Source organism: Thamnophis sirtalis, unplaced genomic scaffold, assembly GCF_051295495.1.
Source record: "Thamnophis sirtalis isolate CommonGarterSnake01/CBP01778 unplaced genomic scaffold, rThaSir2_p1.2 scaffold_13, whole genome shotgun sequence".
NCBI lineage: Eukaryota > Metazoa > Chordata > Lepidosauria > Squamata > Natricidae > Thamnophis > Thamnophis sirtalis.
This window is the reverse complement of record NW_028261393.1, coordinates 57,982,491-58,001,923: the sequence shown is the minus strand read 5'-3', so window position 1 is coordinate 58,001,923 and position 19,433 is coordinate 57,982,491. Positions and strand designations below refer to the sequence as shown.

Below are 19,433 nucleotides of genomic sequence, written 5' to 3'. Positions count from 1 at the left end.
AGGCCATCCAACCGGTCAGTCCTAGAGGAGATCAACCCTTACTGCCCTTTAGAAGGCCAGATCCTGAAGAGGAAACTCAAAGACTTTGGCCACTAAGGAGAAGGACTCACTCCCTGGAGAAGAGCCTCATGCTGGGAAGGATGGAGGGCAAAAGAAGAAGAAGGGGACGGCAGAGAAGGAGGTGGCTGGATGGAGACACAGAAGCAGTCTGCGTGAGCTTAAATGGATTCCAGAGGATGGTAGAGGACAGGAAGGCCTGGAGGAATGTTGTCCATGAGGTCATGATGGATCGAACACAGCTTCGCAACTATCAACAACGATGTTGATTTGGTTCATTCTCTTTGCCAACTGAGGAAAAAGATAAATAAATTTCTTCGCAGCATTTTCAAATATTGCAGATGCTTCCATCCATCTTGAAGAGGGAGAACATAAATTGATGTGCCATCTTCCCAATCAGACAAACCATTTCCATCTAGATTCATTTGGAACCATCTTTGTTCCAGAGAAAGACATGAGTCTCTTCTTTGTGCTTGTGGGTTTATTTGTTTTTTTTTGGGGGGGGGGGCAAACAAAATAAAACATTGACCTTTGGCACCAGGAGATCATTTTCTCCCCCCCCCTCTTTTAATCGATCCACTATCAGGAATGGATTGCCTCGTGTCTGTCACTTGAGCATTTATTTGACAGAGAGCGCTACTATTGAGACCACAAGTCTCCACTTCAAGCCATTTAACTTGACAGCTCCACAATAGTCACTTTCCAGCCACAGAAAAATGGTGATTTAGTAGTGATGGGAATGTAATAGAATCGCCCGACCTGTCACTCAGCTTCCCATAAGTTCTCTTGGCAGGAAGTCCCTCCACAAAGCACCAGAGATGAAATGAGAGACGAACGGAAGAGAATCGGAGCATCAGAAGTCAACCCAAATCTTCTTGGTCCACCAACAAGGTGGCCTGGCCGTCTGTGCTACAACCAGGAGAGCTTTTTACTCAGTGGAGGAAAACAGAGTTAAACAGCGAGGTGGAGAACAGGGCATCACCTTGTGGGCGAACATTTCTCAATAAAAGATAGTTTAGATCAGTGTTTCTCAACCTTGGCAACTTGAAGATGTCTGGACGTCAACTCCCAGAATTCCCCAGCCAGCATTTGCTGGCTGGGGAATTCTGGGAGTTGACGTCCAGACATCTTCAAGTTGCCAAGGTTGAGAAACACTGGTTTAGATCGATTGATTTAAAGCAAAATTTAAAAATGGGAATACAACTAACCTGACTATGGGGGAATGTTGTGATGGTCGTATGTTTGAGTCCCTTTTCCCCAAGGCTATTGTAACTTCAAACTAAATACATGGCTGTACATTGAGTTGTACATATAGTTCATTAATGACTGTTCAAAGTTACAACAGCCCTGAAAAAAGTCACTTATGGCCATTTTTCACACTTTATGACCATTGCAGCAACCCTGTGGTCATGTGATCAAAATGCAGATCCCTGGCAACTGACTCATACTTATGACAGTTGCAGTGTCCTGAGGGTCTTCTTTTGTGACTGCCGAGCAAGCGAAGGCAATGGGGGGAAGCCAAATTCACTCAACAACCGTGTTCCTCACTTAACAATTGTGATGATTCACAATTCACAAATGGGCTAAAACTCATTAAAGAAATGTCTCACTTAGCAACATACATTTTGGGCTCAATTGAGGCCGTAAGTCGAGCTCCACCTGTATTGACAATGAGGACTAGACCCTCTAGATTTCCCTCCTGGTTGGATTTCCCCAAAGCTCCTCTTTCCCCTTAGCTGGTTTTATTTTAGAAATTGTAGTATTTCAATAAAAAGCTTATGTATTGTTTTGGGAAGAGGAGGCAAGCTTCTAATCTCGCCGCAGCTAACACAAAGCTTTATTTGATTTATTCAGCAATCTTTATAAATCTGCTTTTATGTTTTATTTGATTCCAGCCATTAGCCTATGCGAGGAAGTAATGCTAAAATATACATCATATCAGCATACCACATTAATCTACATAAATCTAACCTGCTCGGAGGCTGTTTCAGGTTAACTTCGCAGCCCAGAAAAAGAGAGAGAGATAAAGAGAGAAATAGAGACAGAGAGAGACACATACAGAGACACACACACAGAGAGAGAGATAAAGAGAGAGAGACACACACACACACACAGACAGAGTGAGAGAGAGAGAGAGAGACAGAGAGAGAAAGAAACAGAAACAGAGAGAAAGAAAGAGACAGAGACAGAGAGAGAGAGAGACAGAGACAGAGACAGAGAGAGACATACACACAGAGACAGAGAGAGAAAGAGAGAGAGAAAGAGACAGGGAGAGTAAGAGAGAGAGAGAAAGAGAGAGACACACAGAGAGAGGCAGAGAGAGAAAGAGACAGAAAAAGAGAGAGAAGCACACACAGAGACAGAGAGACAGAGAGAGAAAGAGAAAGAGAGAGACACACAGAGAGAGACACACACAGAGAGAGACAGAGAGAAAGAAAGAGACAGACAGAGAGACACAGAGAGAGAGAGATGGAGAGAGAAAGAGAGAAAGAAAAAGAAAGACACAGAGGGAGACAGAGAGAGAGAAAGAAAAAAGAGACAGACAGAGAGACACAGAGAGAGAGAGAGATGGAGAGAGAAAGAGAGAGAGAAAGAAAGAAAAAGAAACAGAGAGAGAGAGAGAGAGAGAGAAAGAGAGAGAGAGAGAAGGAGAGAGATGGAGAGATTACAGTAATTTTGCTCATGAGGTTTCTAAAAAAGTCCCTTTCCCCCCTCCTGAGTCCCTGGCAGGCATACAAATGTTGTCAGCTTAAAAAAATGTTATGTTTAAATTAACTGCATCATCATTAACATGGTTTTATGTTTTCAATTCCAGAACGAGAAATTGCATCTTACGCCGAGTATTTCCTCTGTTATGATTGATTTCAAGTTGGAGAATTGGAAGGGGAATTCATTTGGCACGGAGGGTGCGGTGCAGAACTGGCTTCCTGGCAAATGTTGGAGTCCCTTGAAACAGCAACACAAGAGCAGTAATATGGAAATTTAATTTTGTCTCCAAGACGCTGAAGGAGACTGGCTATCAATTCTGAAATACTGTTTTTCACCTAAATTTATTTTCTTTTTCTTCTTCTAATCTGGAAGGAAAGTGGTGCCGGAAACTTCATTTAGAGTCTGTAAACTGGGTTTCTAGAAGTGGGAAGAAGGGTGAAATTCATTCCTTCCTTCCTTCCTTCCTTCCTTCCTTCCTTCCTTCCCTCCCTCCCTCCCTCCCTCCCTCCCTCTCTTTCCCCTTTCTTTTCTGTTCTCAATTTCTGTCTCTCTCTTCACTCTCCTTCCTTCCTTCCCTCCCTCAATTTCTCCTCTTTTCTGCTCTCCCTTTCTGTCTGTCTCTCTTCTCTCTCCTTCCTTCCTTCCCTCCCTTTCTCCTTTCTTCCCTGTTCTCAATTTTTATCTCTCTCCTCACTTTCCTTCCTTCCCTCCCTCCATTTCTCCTTTCTTTTCTTCTCTGCCTTTCTGTCTGTCTCTCTTCTCCCTCCCTCTCCCTTCCTTCCTTCCCTCCCTCCTTCCACCATAAAAAGAGGTAATTAATGGTCTTCAGTGAAGACATCTGACTTTCAACTTATGTCCACACAGATTTATGACTGTAATGAGTCTAAAATTATGGTCCTGGTTACCCACGTAACCACAATGTGGAACATCCCATTGTTAAGCAAGGACTATCTGGAGGCTGAAAAATTGCTGAGGCTGTTTGATGGCGCAGGCTACTACATTTCAACCAAGCAAAGCATTGAGTTTGCCACTTGGTGACACATTGTGGATCACAAGATTTGGGATGGAGAAGTTCCTAATAAAACCTGGAATGTTTCCCTACCCAGGTGTGTCTTCAATTTATTTCTGATCCAAAGAATTTGGGGGATTAGTTGGAACCATTCATGGAGCAATGCGATGGCCTAGAGGTGGAGCTCTCGCCTCACAATCAGGAGGCTGTGAGTTTGATCCTAGGTGGAGGCAGATATTTCTCTCTCTGGGCACGTTGAGAATGTATCTGCTGAACAAAAACTCCGCATTGGTGACAGGGACGGCATCCAGCCAGTAAACAGTCAGCTCCATTCAGTTGCCCAGACACCACCCCACAGGGGATTATGTGCCGCTAAACAATGATGATGATTTGTGATTAGGGGCAGTCCAGAAGAAGGGACAATGCTGTTGTGTAAGCAGGTTAAACAATCGACTGCTCTTATTTGCACTTCTAAAAAATGGGTGGTGTTTTGATCCTTTCCTTTGGGGGAAAAAGAGGCAGAAACTTTCAGCCCACCAATCTCTCCTTTGCACAAATCCAGAGGGTGAGGGGAGAGAATTATTGATCCAGTCGATCCTAATAGCTCTTCAAGCTGTTCCCATCCATCATTTGAATGCATATTCAATGAGCTTTAATCAGCAAATTTGTCACATTTGGAAGCCATTATGTTGTAATGGATTTATCGTGTTTGTTTAGTGGTTTTTTAAATATGATGCATAGACTCTTGCCTTGCTGGCTGCATGCTCAGTCATTTGAATGGAGGCTCAAATTGGAGCATAAGGCAAAATTACGGCGGGTATGTAAACAAGGAGGTCTCTGGTGCCTTCCCACTGTTGTTTTCCAAACAAGCAAGAATGCCATTCGAGAGAGAGGCAGCAGCTGTATAAATAATTACGACATGGGGATTGAATCTAATGTATATGGGCTGGATTAAATGTAGATTTCCCAAACTGGAAAACTGGTAAACTGGATTGAGACACAAGCCAAACGTTTATGATATTTCAAGAATGTTATGCTGACATGGCGATTATCATGTATGTGTATTAGAGAGAGGGAGAGAGGGAGAGAGGGAGAGAGGGAGAGAGAGAAGACATCAATTTCACCAAGAAGGAGAGAAGGAGGGAGGGAGAGAAGGAGAGAGAAGAAGGTATCAATTTCACCAGTTCAATTGTGTAGGAAATCTTTTGAAGGAGAGAGAAGACACCAATTTCACCAAAAAGGAGAGAGGGAGGGAGGGAGAGAAGGAGAGAGAAGAAGATATCAATTTCACCAGTTTAATTGTGTAGGAAATCTCTTGAACTCATCACTTTGCTGATGCCAATTGGTCTCAAAGGATACTTGTCCACCAATGAATGTCCTAGGGAGGTTGAACTCAGAAAACAACTGGATAGACAGACGGACGGACATAAGAGATCTAGTGTTGACTGTCATCTTGGCCCTAATGGTCGGCAATGTCCCTAACATTCCAGATTAGGACCGATCTCAATGTTTCTTGAAGACTGATCGTCTTAAAGTTCTACAATTGCTTCCAACTCTTCATGATCTGATGAACGTCATTTGGCCTGCACTAATTCAGGGGCGACTAACCTTGGCAACTTTAAGACTTGTGGACGTCAACTCCCAGAATTCCTTAACCAGACCTTGAGGAATTCTGGGAGTTGAAGTCCACAAGTCTCAAAGTTGCCAAGGTTGGACTCTCCTGGTCTAATCGCTTCGTTGTGTTCTTATAAGCTCAGAGTTAATCGAGGAAAGCATTTTCCCATCTTCTCTCAGCCTCATTTTAATTTGTCTTTGTTTTGTTTTTTCAAGGATCAGAATCTTCTCACTTTTGCATTATGGATCCAGAATATTTATTTTGAGCTTCATTATGATCACTTCCAGATTGCCTGGTTTCATTTCCCGAGTCTGAATGGCTTCTTTTCTTTCTTGGCAGGCCAAGATATTTGCAACCATTTTCTCAAGCCCCACTGTTCCCAGGCATTGATTTTTCTTCAGGTTTTCTGATGGTTCAGCTTTCAGAGTGGAAGTGAAGATACGGAGTATTAAATCGTAGGCTTTCTCTCTGTTGAGCAAACTGGTCAGCTATTGAAAGAGATTGCCTAGTTCATAAAACCCTCAGGGATGGTTGTCAACAACGATCTTCAACAACTAGGTCAGTGGAATCATGTACTACAACTTAGCATTTTCAGGCAAACAATTAGGAGCGTGACACCCAACAATCGAATGCTCTCAGTGTCTCTTCTGACCTTGCGCCCTAATCAGAGCCAAGTGATGGGATTAAACACCATTTCTATTTATCCACACAGCTCACAACATAGAAGACGATCACACGGCCGGAATTAAAACAGCGGCGTTCATATTAACCGATGTTGGCCACCATACTTTTATTTGGTAAGTTCCATACAAGACTGAGGGACACAGTGGCTCAGTGGCTAAGACGCCGAGCTTGTCGATCAGAAAGGTCGACAGTTTGGCTGTTCGAATCCCTAGTGCCACATAACTGAGTGAGTTCCCGTGACTTGTCCCAGTTTCTGCCAACCTAGCAGTTCAAAAGCATGTAGAAAAGTGCAAGTAGAAAAATAGGAACCACTTTTGGTGAGAAGGTAACAGAATTCTGTGTGCCTTTGGTGTTGAGTCATGCCGGCCACATGACCACGGAGATGTCTTCGGACAGCGCTGGCTCTTCAGCTTTGAAATGAAGATGAGCACCACCTCCTAGAGTTGGGAACGACTAGCACATATATGTGTGAGGGGAACTTTTACCTTTATACAAGACTTGGTTGACAAACTCAGAAATGAGGAGGTGGTGGGAAGTTGCTTGGGAAAGCCAAGGGAAATCATCAAAACCATTAAAAAGTGAAAGAATATTTCGGACATGGGATGCGACACCTGGAAAAATGCAGCATCCTTCACTTAATCCTCCAGGGAAACGATTGAAGGCAAACAAGGTCCAGGCAGAAAAAGAACGTTGTGGCTTCAAAATCTAAGGGACCGGTTTGGAGAACAACCAGACTGGATGACTGGACTGGATGATCAACCACCCATCCGTCCCTCCCATCGACTGGATGACAAAAGAAAATCCATTGGTCCCTCCCATCTACTTCTATGAATGTGGCCTCATTGACTAATTAGCTGAGACCAAGAACCAACCTTCATGCCTTGAGACAACACAGACTTTCTAGAGAAGTTGCAACCCCAAAAAGCAGACATGGCTCAGAATCCTCTACGGCACATAGTTGTGGTGGGTGGTGAATTTCTTCATGAAATGCCACCAAAGATGAGCATTCTCACAAAAGCAAACAGTTTGAAAACACAGAACTCCTTTAAGTTAAGAGCTGGGCTCTTAACTCGAGCACTAACTTGGGTTTTAGGAATCACACCGGTGTGGTTTCCTTTCATATGTGCCTTTCATGCACACTCTAGAACAGTGTTTCTCAACCTTGGTCACTTGAAGATGTCCGGACTTCAACTCCCAGAATTCCCCAGCCAGCGAATGCTGGCTGGGGAATTCTGGGAGTTGAAGTCCAGACATCTTCAAGTGGCCAAGGTTGAGAAACACTGCTATAGAATGTGTTTACAAAGTCATGGTTCCAGCTCTATGCTTATACAGATTGACAAACAGCATATGTGTTTGTCTTCGGAGACCACTTATTCGTTTTTATTTTTGTTTCTCTTAAAGACCAATTGAAAGATTATTTAGCCCAGTTCTTGGCCTGGAACTCACTCATCTGCATTCGCTTTTCCGATCTGAAGGCTGCAATTATGAGATGAGATGCTAGAATGGTGATATTCAAAGTGAAGTATTTCTGTTTCTTTCTAAAAGCGTCAAATGCCTCGCTGGACACCTGGAGCGGCCTAGAGAGGAACGATTATGAAGGGAATTGGCTCGAGTCTATTATCTGGAAGGACTCTTTATACATCTAAATGAGGATATCACCAACAGGTTGAACTCAACTCAACTCTGGATGATTTCGTAGCCTCATCCACACAGTATGGAAGTAGATTACTTTGGCCCTTCTTAGCTTCTGAGTCCAATAAAGATCAACCTATTGAGCAATCTGCAAAGACAACCTTAGCTGTCAACTTAAAATCTGCCCCCCCTTTGAGAATTACTTACTTTTAGAGTAGTGTCATTCTTGGTCATCTTCCAGATTCCCTCTGTCTCTTTAAATCAGCCAGACAGATCCTCCTCTTCCAGCTGATGACATCATAATAATGTCAACAGTTGGCAAACTACAGAAGGCTGTCTCTTTTCAGACAGTGATGGTCTGTCTTCCCAGAACATGGGGGTCATTTGGCTATTCCACTCCTCAAAACATGGGGACCAAACGGTAAGTATCACACAATGCAGAGGAAGTTTGTGGAGATGTCCATGGTTTGCCATTTAAAAAAGCTGATTTAAAAAAACAATGCAAAGAACGTTTTCCCTTTGAAGACGGCTCAAGCAGTACCAAAATTTCACAATTTCCCTGAAATCTTCTATCTTGAAAGAATACATCTACAGCGAATTTGTTCCAAAATTGGTTTGGAGAATTTATCTCCGAATTTGTTAATCAAATGGAAACTGACTTACAACTCTAACCTATGACAGGAGAGGCCAAAATCGATCTTTCAGAAGCTCCTCAGAGTTCTTGGGTCCTATTCTGGGATGTTAGAACTGAAGCTAGAACCTCTGCACACAGAGCAAGTGTACTTTTACGCTTCTGCAGTGAGCCATTAACAAGGTCTCTGTGCACAGAATCTAGATCTCAAAGATCTAGAATCTAGATCTCCTTGCAGTTGTGGCATTCTGGGTATTCTGTAACCTACCTGTGGAAGCTCACTTAAAATCCTAATGAGACTGAGATCTTTCCTGATGCAATTCCCTAGGATGGGACCCCCATACCAAACTTTCTTTCATTGTTAACATTAAAATTCCAATTTAATATAATTTGTCCCACACGTCCCATGAAACGTGTGGGACAAATATATCTTATGGGACTCTGATCTTTCCCCAATTGTCCTCTCTAATGGGTTCTATCCTGATTTTTCCTCAAATCTTTGAATTACTGAAGAACGGCCTGATCAGGTGAAGACTTGATTCAATCCAACTAGGCTCTAATATTGAGATTTTGAGTCAGACATCAGAACTGCATCCAATTTTGGTCACCACGCTAGAAAAAGATGTTGAGACTCTAGAAAAAGTGCAGGGAGGAGCAACCAGGATGATGAGGGGATTGGAGGCTAAAACATACGATGAATGGTTGCAGGAACCGGGCCTGGCTGGTCTAGTGAAGACAAGGACCAGGGGAGTCAGGATAGCATCTTCCAATATTTGAGGGGCTGCCACAGAGAGGAGGGGGTCAAGCTATTTTCCAAAGCCCCTGAAGGCCAGACAAGGAATAATGGATGGAAACTGACCATTCATTCAACCTTGAAACCAGGAGGAACGTCCTGAAAGTCAGAACAATAAACCAATGGAACAGAAGTTGCCTTTGGAAGTTGTGGGAGCCTCATTGCTTGAGACTTTCAAGAAGAGACTGTACTACTACCATTTGTCAGAAATGCTGTAGGGTCTCCTGCTTGAATGGGGAGATGGAGTAGATGATCTGCAAAGTCCCTTCCAACTCTGTTCATCTGTTACTAATTGAACAACTAAAGGTCCCAGTTGCATTACACCACATTTGGTGCATGTGGAATCCAATCACATTTAGGTCCTGCCTTCATCGTGTTTGGATTTGGAAGTCAACCCCCTCTACACCCTTCAAAGACCAAGGATGGTCCTTCCAAGTACGTCAACCTGCGTGACGTAATGCAGCCCCGCTTTCAATAAACGTTAACTCTCTCGGTCCACGTTCCGTGGCTCAGCTTTATTGCTTTCTCCTCACCGAGTCTCTCTCTTTTTATTTTTAATCCCTTAAAATTGAGCTGGGGCTGATTTGAATTTCACGCTGCAGAACTCTTCCTTTCTGTTTTGAACCACAGCCGTTTTCACTTAAAAACGAACCTAGCTGAGATATAATCTTCTTCTGTTTCTTCCTTTCTTCTTCCTTTTCCCTTTTTCCCTCTTTCTTTCTTTTCAAAGTAACAGAGGAAAGCAGATTATTTCGATTAAGAATCTGTCGGTGACAATTGTAAGCAATGCTTCTTCAAGAGTTCGGATCTGTAATTGTAGTTTTTATATTTCTTTCCAGCACGGTGTCAGAATTTTCATTTTCAAGGCATTATTGCCAAGGTAGCTTTTTAGCATTTTGAACTTAGTATTAAAAACCAATATAATCAGGAGCATCCACTCCTCTTTAATATTAGAACAAAGACCCTTCGAGGCACAATTAAGGTATCCTGAACATTAAAAGAACTGATCAAAAATTCCAAAAGATTCCCCAATATTTGATTTGGATAGACCAAGCATGGGTATATATTTTTGATGTGGGGGGGGGGGGGAGGAGAGGAAGGCCATAGGTTAAACGTGAGTGTGATTTAATCATGCAAAGTGTGGTTAGATATGAAAGAAAGTGAAGCCGTGCATTATTTTTCTCTCTAGCAATCTTTTCCCCTCCTCCTTTTTCTCTCGCACATCCTGTCCAGGAGGTAAGTTTGAAATCGGACTAATGGGAAGGACTTGATCGAAGTTTATATCAACTACGATGGTGCAATGCTTCAGATTCAAATGCTAAAAGACTTGGATCACACGTGGGGGAATACTTTTAGCAACTTCTCAAATCCAATATATGTTTTCCTTGGATTGTCTCACCATTATGAAAAGCAGGGACTTAACCTTGGGAAAAGATCACCTAACATTTCACATCCCATAGTCCAGTGCCCGGGAATTCATAGAGATTGAAGTGCAAAGCATTCATCATTTTCCAGTTGGCCATCTTGACTAATTCTCCAGCCAGGTGGCCTTCAGATACCTCAATTCCTTTTAGTGTTTAGCCATTACGTTTAACAGCTTGATATGTAAGGCCAGGGTCTTCTTAACTTCCTTTCTGTGCCTGTTAAGTATTTGAGGGCTCCTTCTATCTCTATCTGATTATTCCTAAGGCAGTATCACTTCCCCTGGTCCTTCAAGGGGATTCCCACAAAGAAATGTATCTTCAAATCAGGAGCTTCTTGATCTGCTAATGGTATGAATTGTTTTTGGGGTGATAAATCATAAACTTAGGACTCTAAATGTGTCCTCTCAGCTGGGTCCCTTTTTCTCGCCCCATTTAACACACTACTCTCAGACCAGAGATATAAATTATTCAGGACTTGGTTGTTAACATATAACTGAATTAACAAACCCCCCCCCGTCACAGAATCTTTTAAAGTAATTTATAAACATCTTGAGAGTGGGCCATTTATTAGGTGAGGCTAGCAAATATTTTATTTTGATGGGAAAGTTTAAAAGCAAGCGAGCCACTAAATAATAAAAACAAATTAAGAGGCTCATTTGGAAATTAGTTTGAGGAATGGCTTCATCTGCCCAGGCCCACCGATCTTAATTATTTGTCTTCAATAAATATTGCCTAAGCTGCTTATTAATATTATACTTGCATTGGTGAACTTATTCTGCGCAATGGCCGTATGTTTATGAAGTGGGAATATATCTTCCTGAATCTCTCCATCTCTGAAGGGACAACCTCTGGAGATTCGTAGCTGCTGTCCTCGGCAGCCATTTTAACAGATATAGCAATAGCAATAGCAGTTAGACTTATATACCGCTTCATAGGGCTTTCAGCCCTCTCTAAGCGGTTTACAGAGTCGGCATATTGCCCCCAACAACAATCCGGGTCCTCATTTCACCCACCTCGGAAGGATGGAAGGCTGAGTCAACCTTGAGCCGGTGAGATTTGAACCGCCGAACTGCAGAACTTGCAGTCAGCTGAAGTAGCCTGCAGTGCTGCATTTAACCACTGCGCCACCTCGGCTCTGAATATAACAGAATAACAGTTGGAAGGGACCTTGGAGGCCTTCTAGTCCAACCTCCGGCTCAGACAGGAAACCTTATGCCCCCGTCATGGTGAACTTATGGCATGCGTGCCTCAGGTAGCATGTGGAGCCACTTCTAAGGGCACGCGAGGCGTTGCCCTGTCAGCTCCATGCGCATGTGCACACTGGCCAACTGATTTTCAGCCTCGATTTTCGACCGTTTTTCACCGAAAAACCACCATTTTGGAAGAAGAACCACCCAACCCACAAAGTGGAAGTTTGGACTTCCAGTTTGCATGTTGGTCTGTTTTTGGCCTTCCCCCAGGCCCCTAGAAAGCCTCTGGAGACTGGGGAGGATGGAAAACAGACCTATTTGGCCCACCGGAAGTTAGAAAATGGGCTGTTTCTGGCCTCTGGGGGGCATTTTTGCCCTCCCAAGCTCCAAGAAAGCTGTGTGCATATGTGCGGGGCAGCGGTGTGTGTGTGTGTCATGCACGCATGTGCAGGAGGCATGGCGTGGGGGGGCATTAAATTATGGGGTGGGCACACGAGTGGTCCCAATGGCACACACGGAACCTGCTTTTGGCACCCGAGGCGAAAAAGGTTTGCCATCACTGGAAGAGACCTTGGAGGTCTTCTAGTCCAACCCCCTATGCCAGTGTTTCTCAACCTTGGCAACTTGAAGATGTCTGGACTTCAATTCCCAGAATGCCCCAGCCAGCGAATGCTGGCTGGGGCATTCTGGGAGTTGAAGTCCGGACATTTTCAAGTTGCCAAGGTTGAGAAACACTGCCCTATGCCATTTCAAACAAATGATTGCCCAATCTCCTCTTAACAATCTCCAGTGACGAGGATCCACCACTTCTGAAGGCAATTTGTTCCCCTGATTGATTGTTCCATCAGGGACGGTCTTCTAAGGTTGGCTCTCTCCTTGATTTCCCTCACCAAACCCTTCTTGAGGGCATCGTCTTTCCTCACGAGAACCCAACACACCGAGGATCAAGATATCAAATCTGTGGGGATTTCTATAAAACATCTGGTCCGATGGGCCGGCCTTGAGAATAAATTTCAAGAAAAACAGAAGTACACGAGAACATCCGTTCTTCTTCAGGCCAGGTTTCATATTTCCACATATTTTTTTCAGCCAGAAAACCCAATCAAAGAAATCACCACATGAAAAGCAGGTTCTTACAGCGGCTGGGAACCTTTGGAAGGGGTCCCCCCTTTACCTATTGGCAAATTATTTTGTTAGCTACGAAGGCGAGAGGTAGCCTATGAACAGCTTCCAAGGGCAGCGTACGGATCATAACGCCAGGAGACTCCGCCGTGACTCGTCTCTCACAAAGCCGCTTTAATAACCATAATACATCTCTAATAAAAACCGGAGAGAGAAATTTTGTATTCCTTTGGTTATTTCCGGTGACAAACAGCACGGAGGTGAGTAAGAAGAAAAAAGTTTGACGCTCAGAGGCTTAAAAGGGAATTCAAATGCCACTCCTGGCTATATTTGCCACATTTAATGTTCCTTGTTAACTTCCAGGGAACACGGCTACATTTTGCTTTGAACGTTCTGAATGGCGTTATTGATTGTCGTCACGTTATCTGATATGGAAAGTGCAGCGTGAAAAACCCTCCTGATGGCGTTTCACAGGGAGATCCTGTCAAAGCATTTGAAAGAATGAATTACCTTTAAATCGACTCATAAAGACATTGCCAATTTTTATTCAATAGAACATAATAACAGAGTTGGAAGGGACCTTGGAGGTCATCTAGTCCAACCCCCTGCCTATCCAGGAAGCCCTACACCACTTCAGACAAATGGATATCCAACATCTTAAAAAGTCCAGTGTTTGAAGCATTCACAACTTCTGGAGGCAGGTTGTTCCACTGATTAATTGTTCCAACTGTCAGGAATGTTCTCCTTCGTTCTAAGTTGCTTCTCCCCTTGATTAGCTACCATCCATTGTTTCTTGTCCTGCCCTTCGGGGGCTTTGGAGAATAGCTTGACTCCAGGGGGTGGGTTGCTATTGGCATTACTGCCAGTTCGGTGCATTAAAATTTTTGTGCGCCTCTTTATTTTCCTTCTCCTTCTGATCTTTCTCCTTCTTCTCCTTCTCTATCTCCATCATCTCTGTCTCCTCCTCCTCCTCTTCTTCTTCCTCCTCTGAATTGTTCTAAGAAGCAGGAATGGAGGATGACTAGCAAATAAATGGGGTTTTATGAGTACAGCACTGAGCAGTAACTTTCCATCACATCATCTAGATGTTAGGCAGCTGTGTAGGCCGGCCACATCCATCAAAGTCACATCAACCCGGCTCCCATTAAGCCGGGCAGCTGAATTGAACAAGGCATGGTTTCCAAACTCAATGCATTCAGTCCTGAGTAGAGATTTTTACTGAAACCACCGGAAAGAATTCAGCACCAGAATAAGGAGAAGTCAAGACAAGATCTTTCGTTGGACGCTGAAAATAAGAACCAGTCTATATTTGGGGTTTGGCTACCTAAATTGAAATTGAAATTTAATAAATTTGTATGCCGCCCAATCCCGTAGGACTCTGGGCGGCTTACAGAGACAAGATAAAAAGTTAAAAATCAAGAATAAAAGATACAGTTTTTAAAATAACACACCATCCATTCTGTCTAGGTGGGGCTGGACATTGTTCAACAGCCCCAGGCCTGCCGGAATAGCCAGGTTTTAGTGGCTTTTCGGAAGGCCGAGAGAGTGGAAAGGGTCCGTATCTCTATGGGTAGGTCATTCCACAGGGCCAGAGCAGGTACAGAGAAGGCCCTCCCCTGAGGGGCCGCCAGCCAGCATTGTCCGGTCAACGGCACCCGGAGGAGGCTCAACCTGTGAGATCTTATTGGTCATTGGGAGGTATGTGGCAGGAGATTGGCTCTCAGATAGCCAGGTCCTAGGCCATGTAGGGCTTTAAAAGTAATGACTAGCACCTTGAAGCGCGATCGGAGACCGATAGGGAGCCAGTGCAGCTCGCAGAGGATGGGTCTAACATGGGTGTATCTAGGTACACCCGATATCGCTCACGCGGCTGCATTCTGGACCAACTATAGTCTTCAAACACTCTTCAGGGGCAGCCCCATGTAGAGTGCATTACAGTAATCAGCCTTGAGGTGACGAGGGCATGAGTGACCAAATCTTGTGCTATGTGTTAAGATTATATTCTTATTTCAATTGGCGTTGGATGTGGGTTTTCATTGGATGCCCACTGCTGTGAAATTTACTACCTGGAGGCACCAAGGTGTCAAGCCCATTAACTAAAATAACTATCCATAACTCTCTGTGAGGCAACGCTGTGTGTTTCTTTGTGACAAGGCATCACGGTTCAACAGGGAAAGTCAAAAAGACACCTTGAATCCCTGGCCAACCTCCTCTTTCAAGCTTGTTATCCTTCCCCCCCTGCAAATCAGTATTCTTTTTGTAAAACGTGGCAAAGTAGAAATGACAGGGAGAGCTTCACTTCCTTCTTGTTGACTGCTCGTTCTGCCTATCAAAAAACATTAACGCACCTGGATGGAGTCTGTCTGCTCAAGCCCACAATCCCAGAACATCCCATCGCCAGAAGCAAAAGATGATTGACATTCCAAGTCTATGCTTCGGGTTCCCTTGACACGACGGGGAATTCTCCAATACAAGGTAGTTTAAGACAGGTAACAACGAGGAGGAAGGAATCAGACTTCTGCCCCAGGCAAACCCGGTAGGCCGAAAGGGGAGAAAAATAATAATAATAATACAAAAAAAAAAAAAATCTGGTAGCTTCAGAAATTGTGAAGAGATGGAATCACAGTCCTGTCACAGGATTCATAAGCTGCGGCAAGATTCTGTTGTTCTGTCACCAAACACTTGAATCTTTTTGGTCCAGGATTGTCCTGCCACCCATCGGTGCTATCTAGAAGGACTTTTGTGCCACGACAGGGGTGGGCTTCAAAAATTTCAGCAACCGGTTCTCTGTGCAGGTTGCTCGGTGGGTGTGGCCATGGTGGGCATGGCCTAATCGGTCTCCTGCATCATGGTGAGGGTGGGGGTGGGGGTGTTGTTGCCTTCCCCAGGCTCCGGAGGCTTTCCTTGAGCCTCTGGGAGGGCAAAAACTTCCTCCCCCGGGCTCTGGGGGCCGGTTTCTCGCCTTCCAGAACTTCCAGGCGGCCTGTTTCCCCCCCCCCCCTGAGCTTCTGCATGGGCCCTGGAGTTACCTCGCATCCAAAACAGGTCGTGTGGAGATTCCTGGGTTGGGCGGGGCCAGCCAGGGGTGGTATTTGGAGGTTCTAAGAACCGGCCATAACGTTAGCTATGGGTTCTCCTGAACCCAGGAAAATCCATAGCAGCCCACCTCTGCGGCGGCTCATATCAAGCGATTCAGGGCCAACAGTCTCCAAGCCATAAACAACTTCTTTTTCCTAGCAAGTTTCAGTCTAACCAACCAAACCAACTGCTTTAAACTTGTTTGTTAGAAATAATGGGTTGTTTTTTTTGGGGTGGTGGTAAGAGAGTGGATAAAAATATGGAATCTTATCTGATACAGTTGTTTCAGCTACTAGCTTTCATAGTTTTACTTCCAACTTCACTTCCGTAGACCTCATCCCATATTTAGGTCCTACTGATGGCGGTGGGGCTCGTAAGTACACTAATGTGCCTATCATCCCTATCACATTTTTAGGTTTATTTCCTTTTCTTCATTCTAATTTGTAATTTTTTGTTTGATAAATAGATAAATAAAAGTTTTAAAAATTAGTCCCCCCCACCCTTCCCTTTTTAAATGTTCTCATGTCTTCTGGAATTACGACCAGCATTCAGCCAGTTGACTGTATATCGGACATTAATACAATAGAGAGGGTCCAGAGGTATTTCATGAGAAGAGTCCTCCACTCCTCTGCTCACAACGGAATCCCTTATGTCACCAGGCTTGAAATTTTGGACCTGGACAACCTAAAACTACGGTGCCTGCGGTCGGACCTAAGCATAGTACACAAAGTTGTCTGCTACAACGTCCTACCTGACTTCTTCAGCTTCAACCGCAACAATACACGGGGAAACAATAGAGACAAACTCAAGGTAAACTGCTCCAAACTCGATGGCAGGAAATACGACTTCAGCAAAAGAGTGGTCAACGCCTGGAATTCTCTACCTGACTCTGTTGTTACTTCCTCAAACCCTCACAGATTCAACCACAACACCACACGGGAACACAACAGACACAGATTGCAGAAGATGCGACTTCCGCAACAGAGAGGTCAACGCCTGGAATGCTCTACTTGACTCCGTTGTTACTTCCTCAAACCCCACACAGCTTCAACTACAAACTGTCCACCGTGGACCTCACCCCATTCCTAAGAGGTCCGTAAAGGGGGCGCGCATAAATGCACCAGCGTGCCTTCCGTCCCTGTCCTACTATTCCCATTTATTTGTACTCATTTCCTTTGTTCATGTTCATGCTTATATATGTTACCGTGTACATGTTTGACAAATTAACTAATTAATTAACTAACTCCCATTTTCCCCACCACAGCAATTCTGTGAGATAATTACACAATTATTGACTTCCCATTTAGCCACAAAAGACCCAATAGGTATGCCGGCTTAAGAGGTCACTTTTACATTCACATGATATCCTTAACCTGGTTATTGAATTAGCTCCCTTTCTCAGTTTACACAACACATCCAGTTGTAAACAAACAAAACAGGCTAATTTTGTCCAATGTACTAAACCACCACAAAAGCTGATCGAGGTTAATATTAACCAGGTTTCATGAGAACGTGGTTACTTAAGTCTTTTACCTGGAATGGATACATCAGTGCATGCGAAACAACGTCAGCCGGGAACTTATATAGCTTAACGCGGATCTGAATGCAGATTCCCCTGGTCTTAACCCAGATCAAACAATGGTAGAGACACACCAGTTTCATCCTTAAAATGTATCAAGCTGTAACTAAAGAGGAAATACTTACGATTTCTGTGGCACAGATTTGGTTGCAACTTTATTGGTAGGCTCATTCCATTCTGAAAATAAATGAAGTAAAGTCACATTTATTGCCTTAAGTTTCGCAGAAACCCACAATCTCTCTCAAACCAAGCCCTAATGTGACAAAGAATCACAGGTAATCCTTGAATAGGGCCACCATCGATCCAAAGTTTCTACTGCTAAACGAAACAAGTGTTCAGTGAGATTTTTGCTCCATTTTACAATCTTTCCTACTACTTAATTCGCTTCGTTCTTAAGCGAATCACTGCAGGTCTCAAGTGACAGAGTTGTAGAGTGAATCTGGCTTCCCCACTGACTTTGCTTGTCAGAAGGTTGCAAAAATGGATCACAGGATCCTTGCAATCCTTGTAAATATGACCCGGTTGCCAAGCACCTGAATTTTTATCATGTGACCATGGGGATGATGCAACGGTCATAAGTGTGGAAAACAGTCATAAATCTTTTTTTTCAATGCAGTTGTAACTTTAAATGGTCACTAAAGGTTAAAAGTAGAGCACTGTTGTGGCCCACCAATGGCCAGGGGAGCTGGCAGCAGATTTGGACAGTGAGGAGGTTGGGGAGGAACCTGGGCCAGTCCTGGATTCTGGGGAAGGCTCTGATGAGGGCTCTGTGTCAGAGGCAGAGAGGGGGCCAGGGCCCTATGCCAGCCAACAGCTGCCTTCAGAGTCAGAGATCAGTGGGGCAGAAGAACAGCTGGAGCCTGTTCCCAGTGTGTGCATGCGCAGAGCTGCCAGACGAAGGGAAGAGCTAAACAATAGGGGTTGACTTGGGAGGAAGGCCACAGGTGAACGTTGAATGTCCTCTCCCAGAGGAAATAAAAGAGGAGCAAAAGGGGAGTGGAGTTTGCAGGAGACAATCAGTTCGCTTCATTGGTTCGTGACTCTCCAAGACTCCTTGCCAGGTTTTCCAGATATGGGCCTGGCAGCTCTCCAAGCCAGATGAGGTCTGTGACCGTAAATCCTCCCTCGAAAGACTTTGCTGGGTGTGAATGAGCGGAATTCACAGGAAATAAACAATAAACAATAATTTCGTCAGGACCAAGAGTTTGTTCCAGCCTCTTGGGAAGCCTGGGACAGAGCAGGCTTAGAGAAGTTGCCCTCTCTCTAATCCCACCCCATCTGGGGATGGTCGTGGAGGTTGGGGGGAGGGGGAGCATTCTTAGAGGGCATCAAGTGGTAGTAGGTTGGTTTATCTTCAGGACCGAAGACTTACTTTGTGTGGGGTATCCTGAGGTCAGATGCTGGCAATCCTACAAATGGAAACGAAGAAATGTCAACGCGGTTCAGGAAGTTGCCCACAGAACATGTCAGAGTAACTGCAGAATGGATACATTACCAAAGAAGTTAGCCCACTAAAATGTTAACAAGACAACCTCACTTCTGGATGAATATTCAATCATTTGTCCATATCCCCATTTCCCCCAAGATCTCTGTCCTTTGCCAATCTTGCTCACGAAGGGGCACCTGCTCTTCAGGATGTCCCCAGTCTTTTCTGAAGGCATCAAGGATCAAACATGGAAAGTCCAGCATCCAAATCAAAGACATCGAGATATTAGGGTTCGTGTCTGCTATGGCTTCTGAAAGGTCACGTCCCACATTTGCCGTAAGAGGGACATGTATTAATGACTGGTGCTTAAACCAGTCTGGTGCTTAAACCACTGATAGGCCTAATTGGAATCTGTGCTTCTGATGGAAAGAGGGCAGGAAAATAGAAACTGGGAAAGGGGAGGAAGGAAGGGAGGGAAGGAAGG

At 44.3% G+C, this 19,433-nt stretch overlaps 1 protein-coding gene across 1 annotated transcript in view; it reads right to left on the bottom strand.

Annotated features, from left to right (window-relative positions):
* Positions 1-19,433, bottom strand: part of AFF2 (ALF transcription elongation factor 2) — a 276,604-nt gene that overhangs the window by 83,201 nt on the left and 173,970 nt on the right. The window contains exons 6-7 of the mRNA XM_087728202.1: positions 18,896-18,932; positions 17,649-17,700 (exon numbers count right to left, since the gene is read on the bottom strand). Of these exons, the coding sequence (XP_087584328.1) occupies positions 17,649-17,700; positions 18,896-18,932 (89 nt within the window). The remainder of the gene's footprint in view (positions 1-17,648; positions 17,701-18,895; positions 18,933-19,433) is intronic.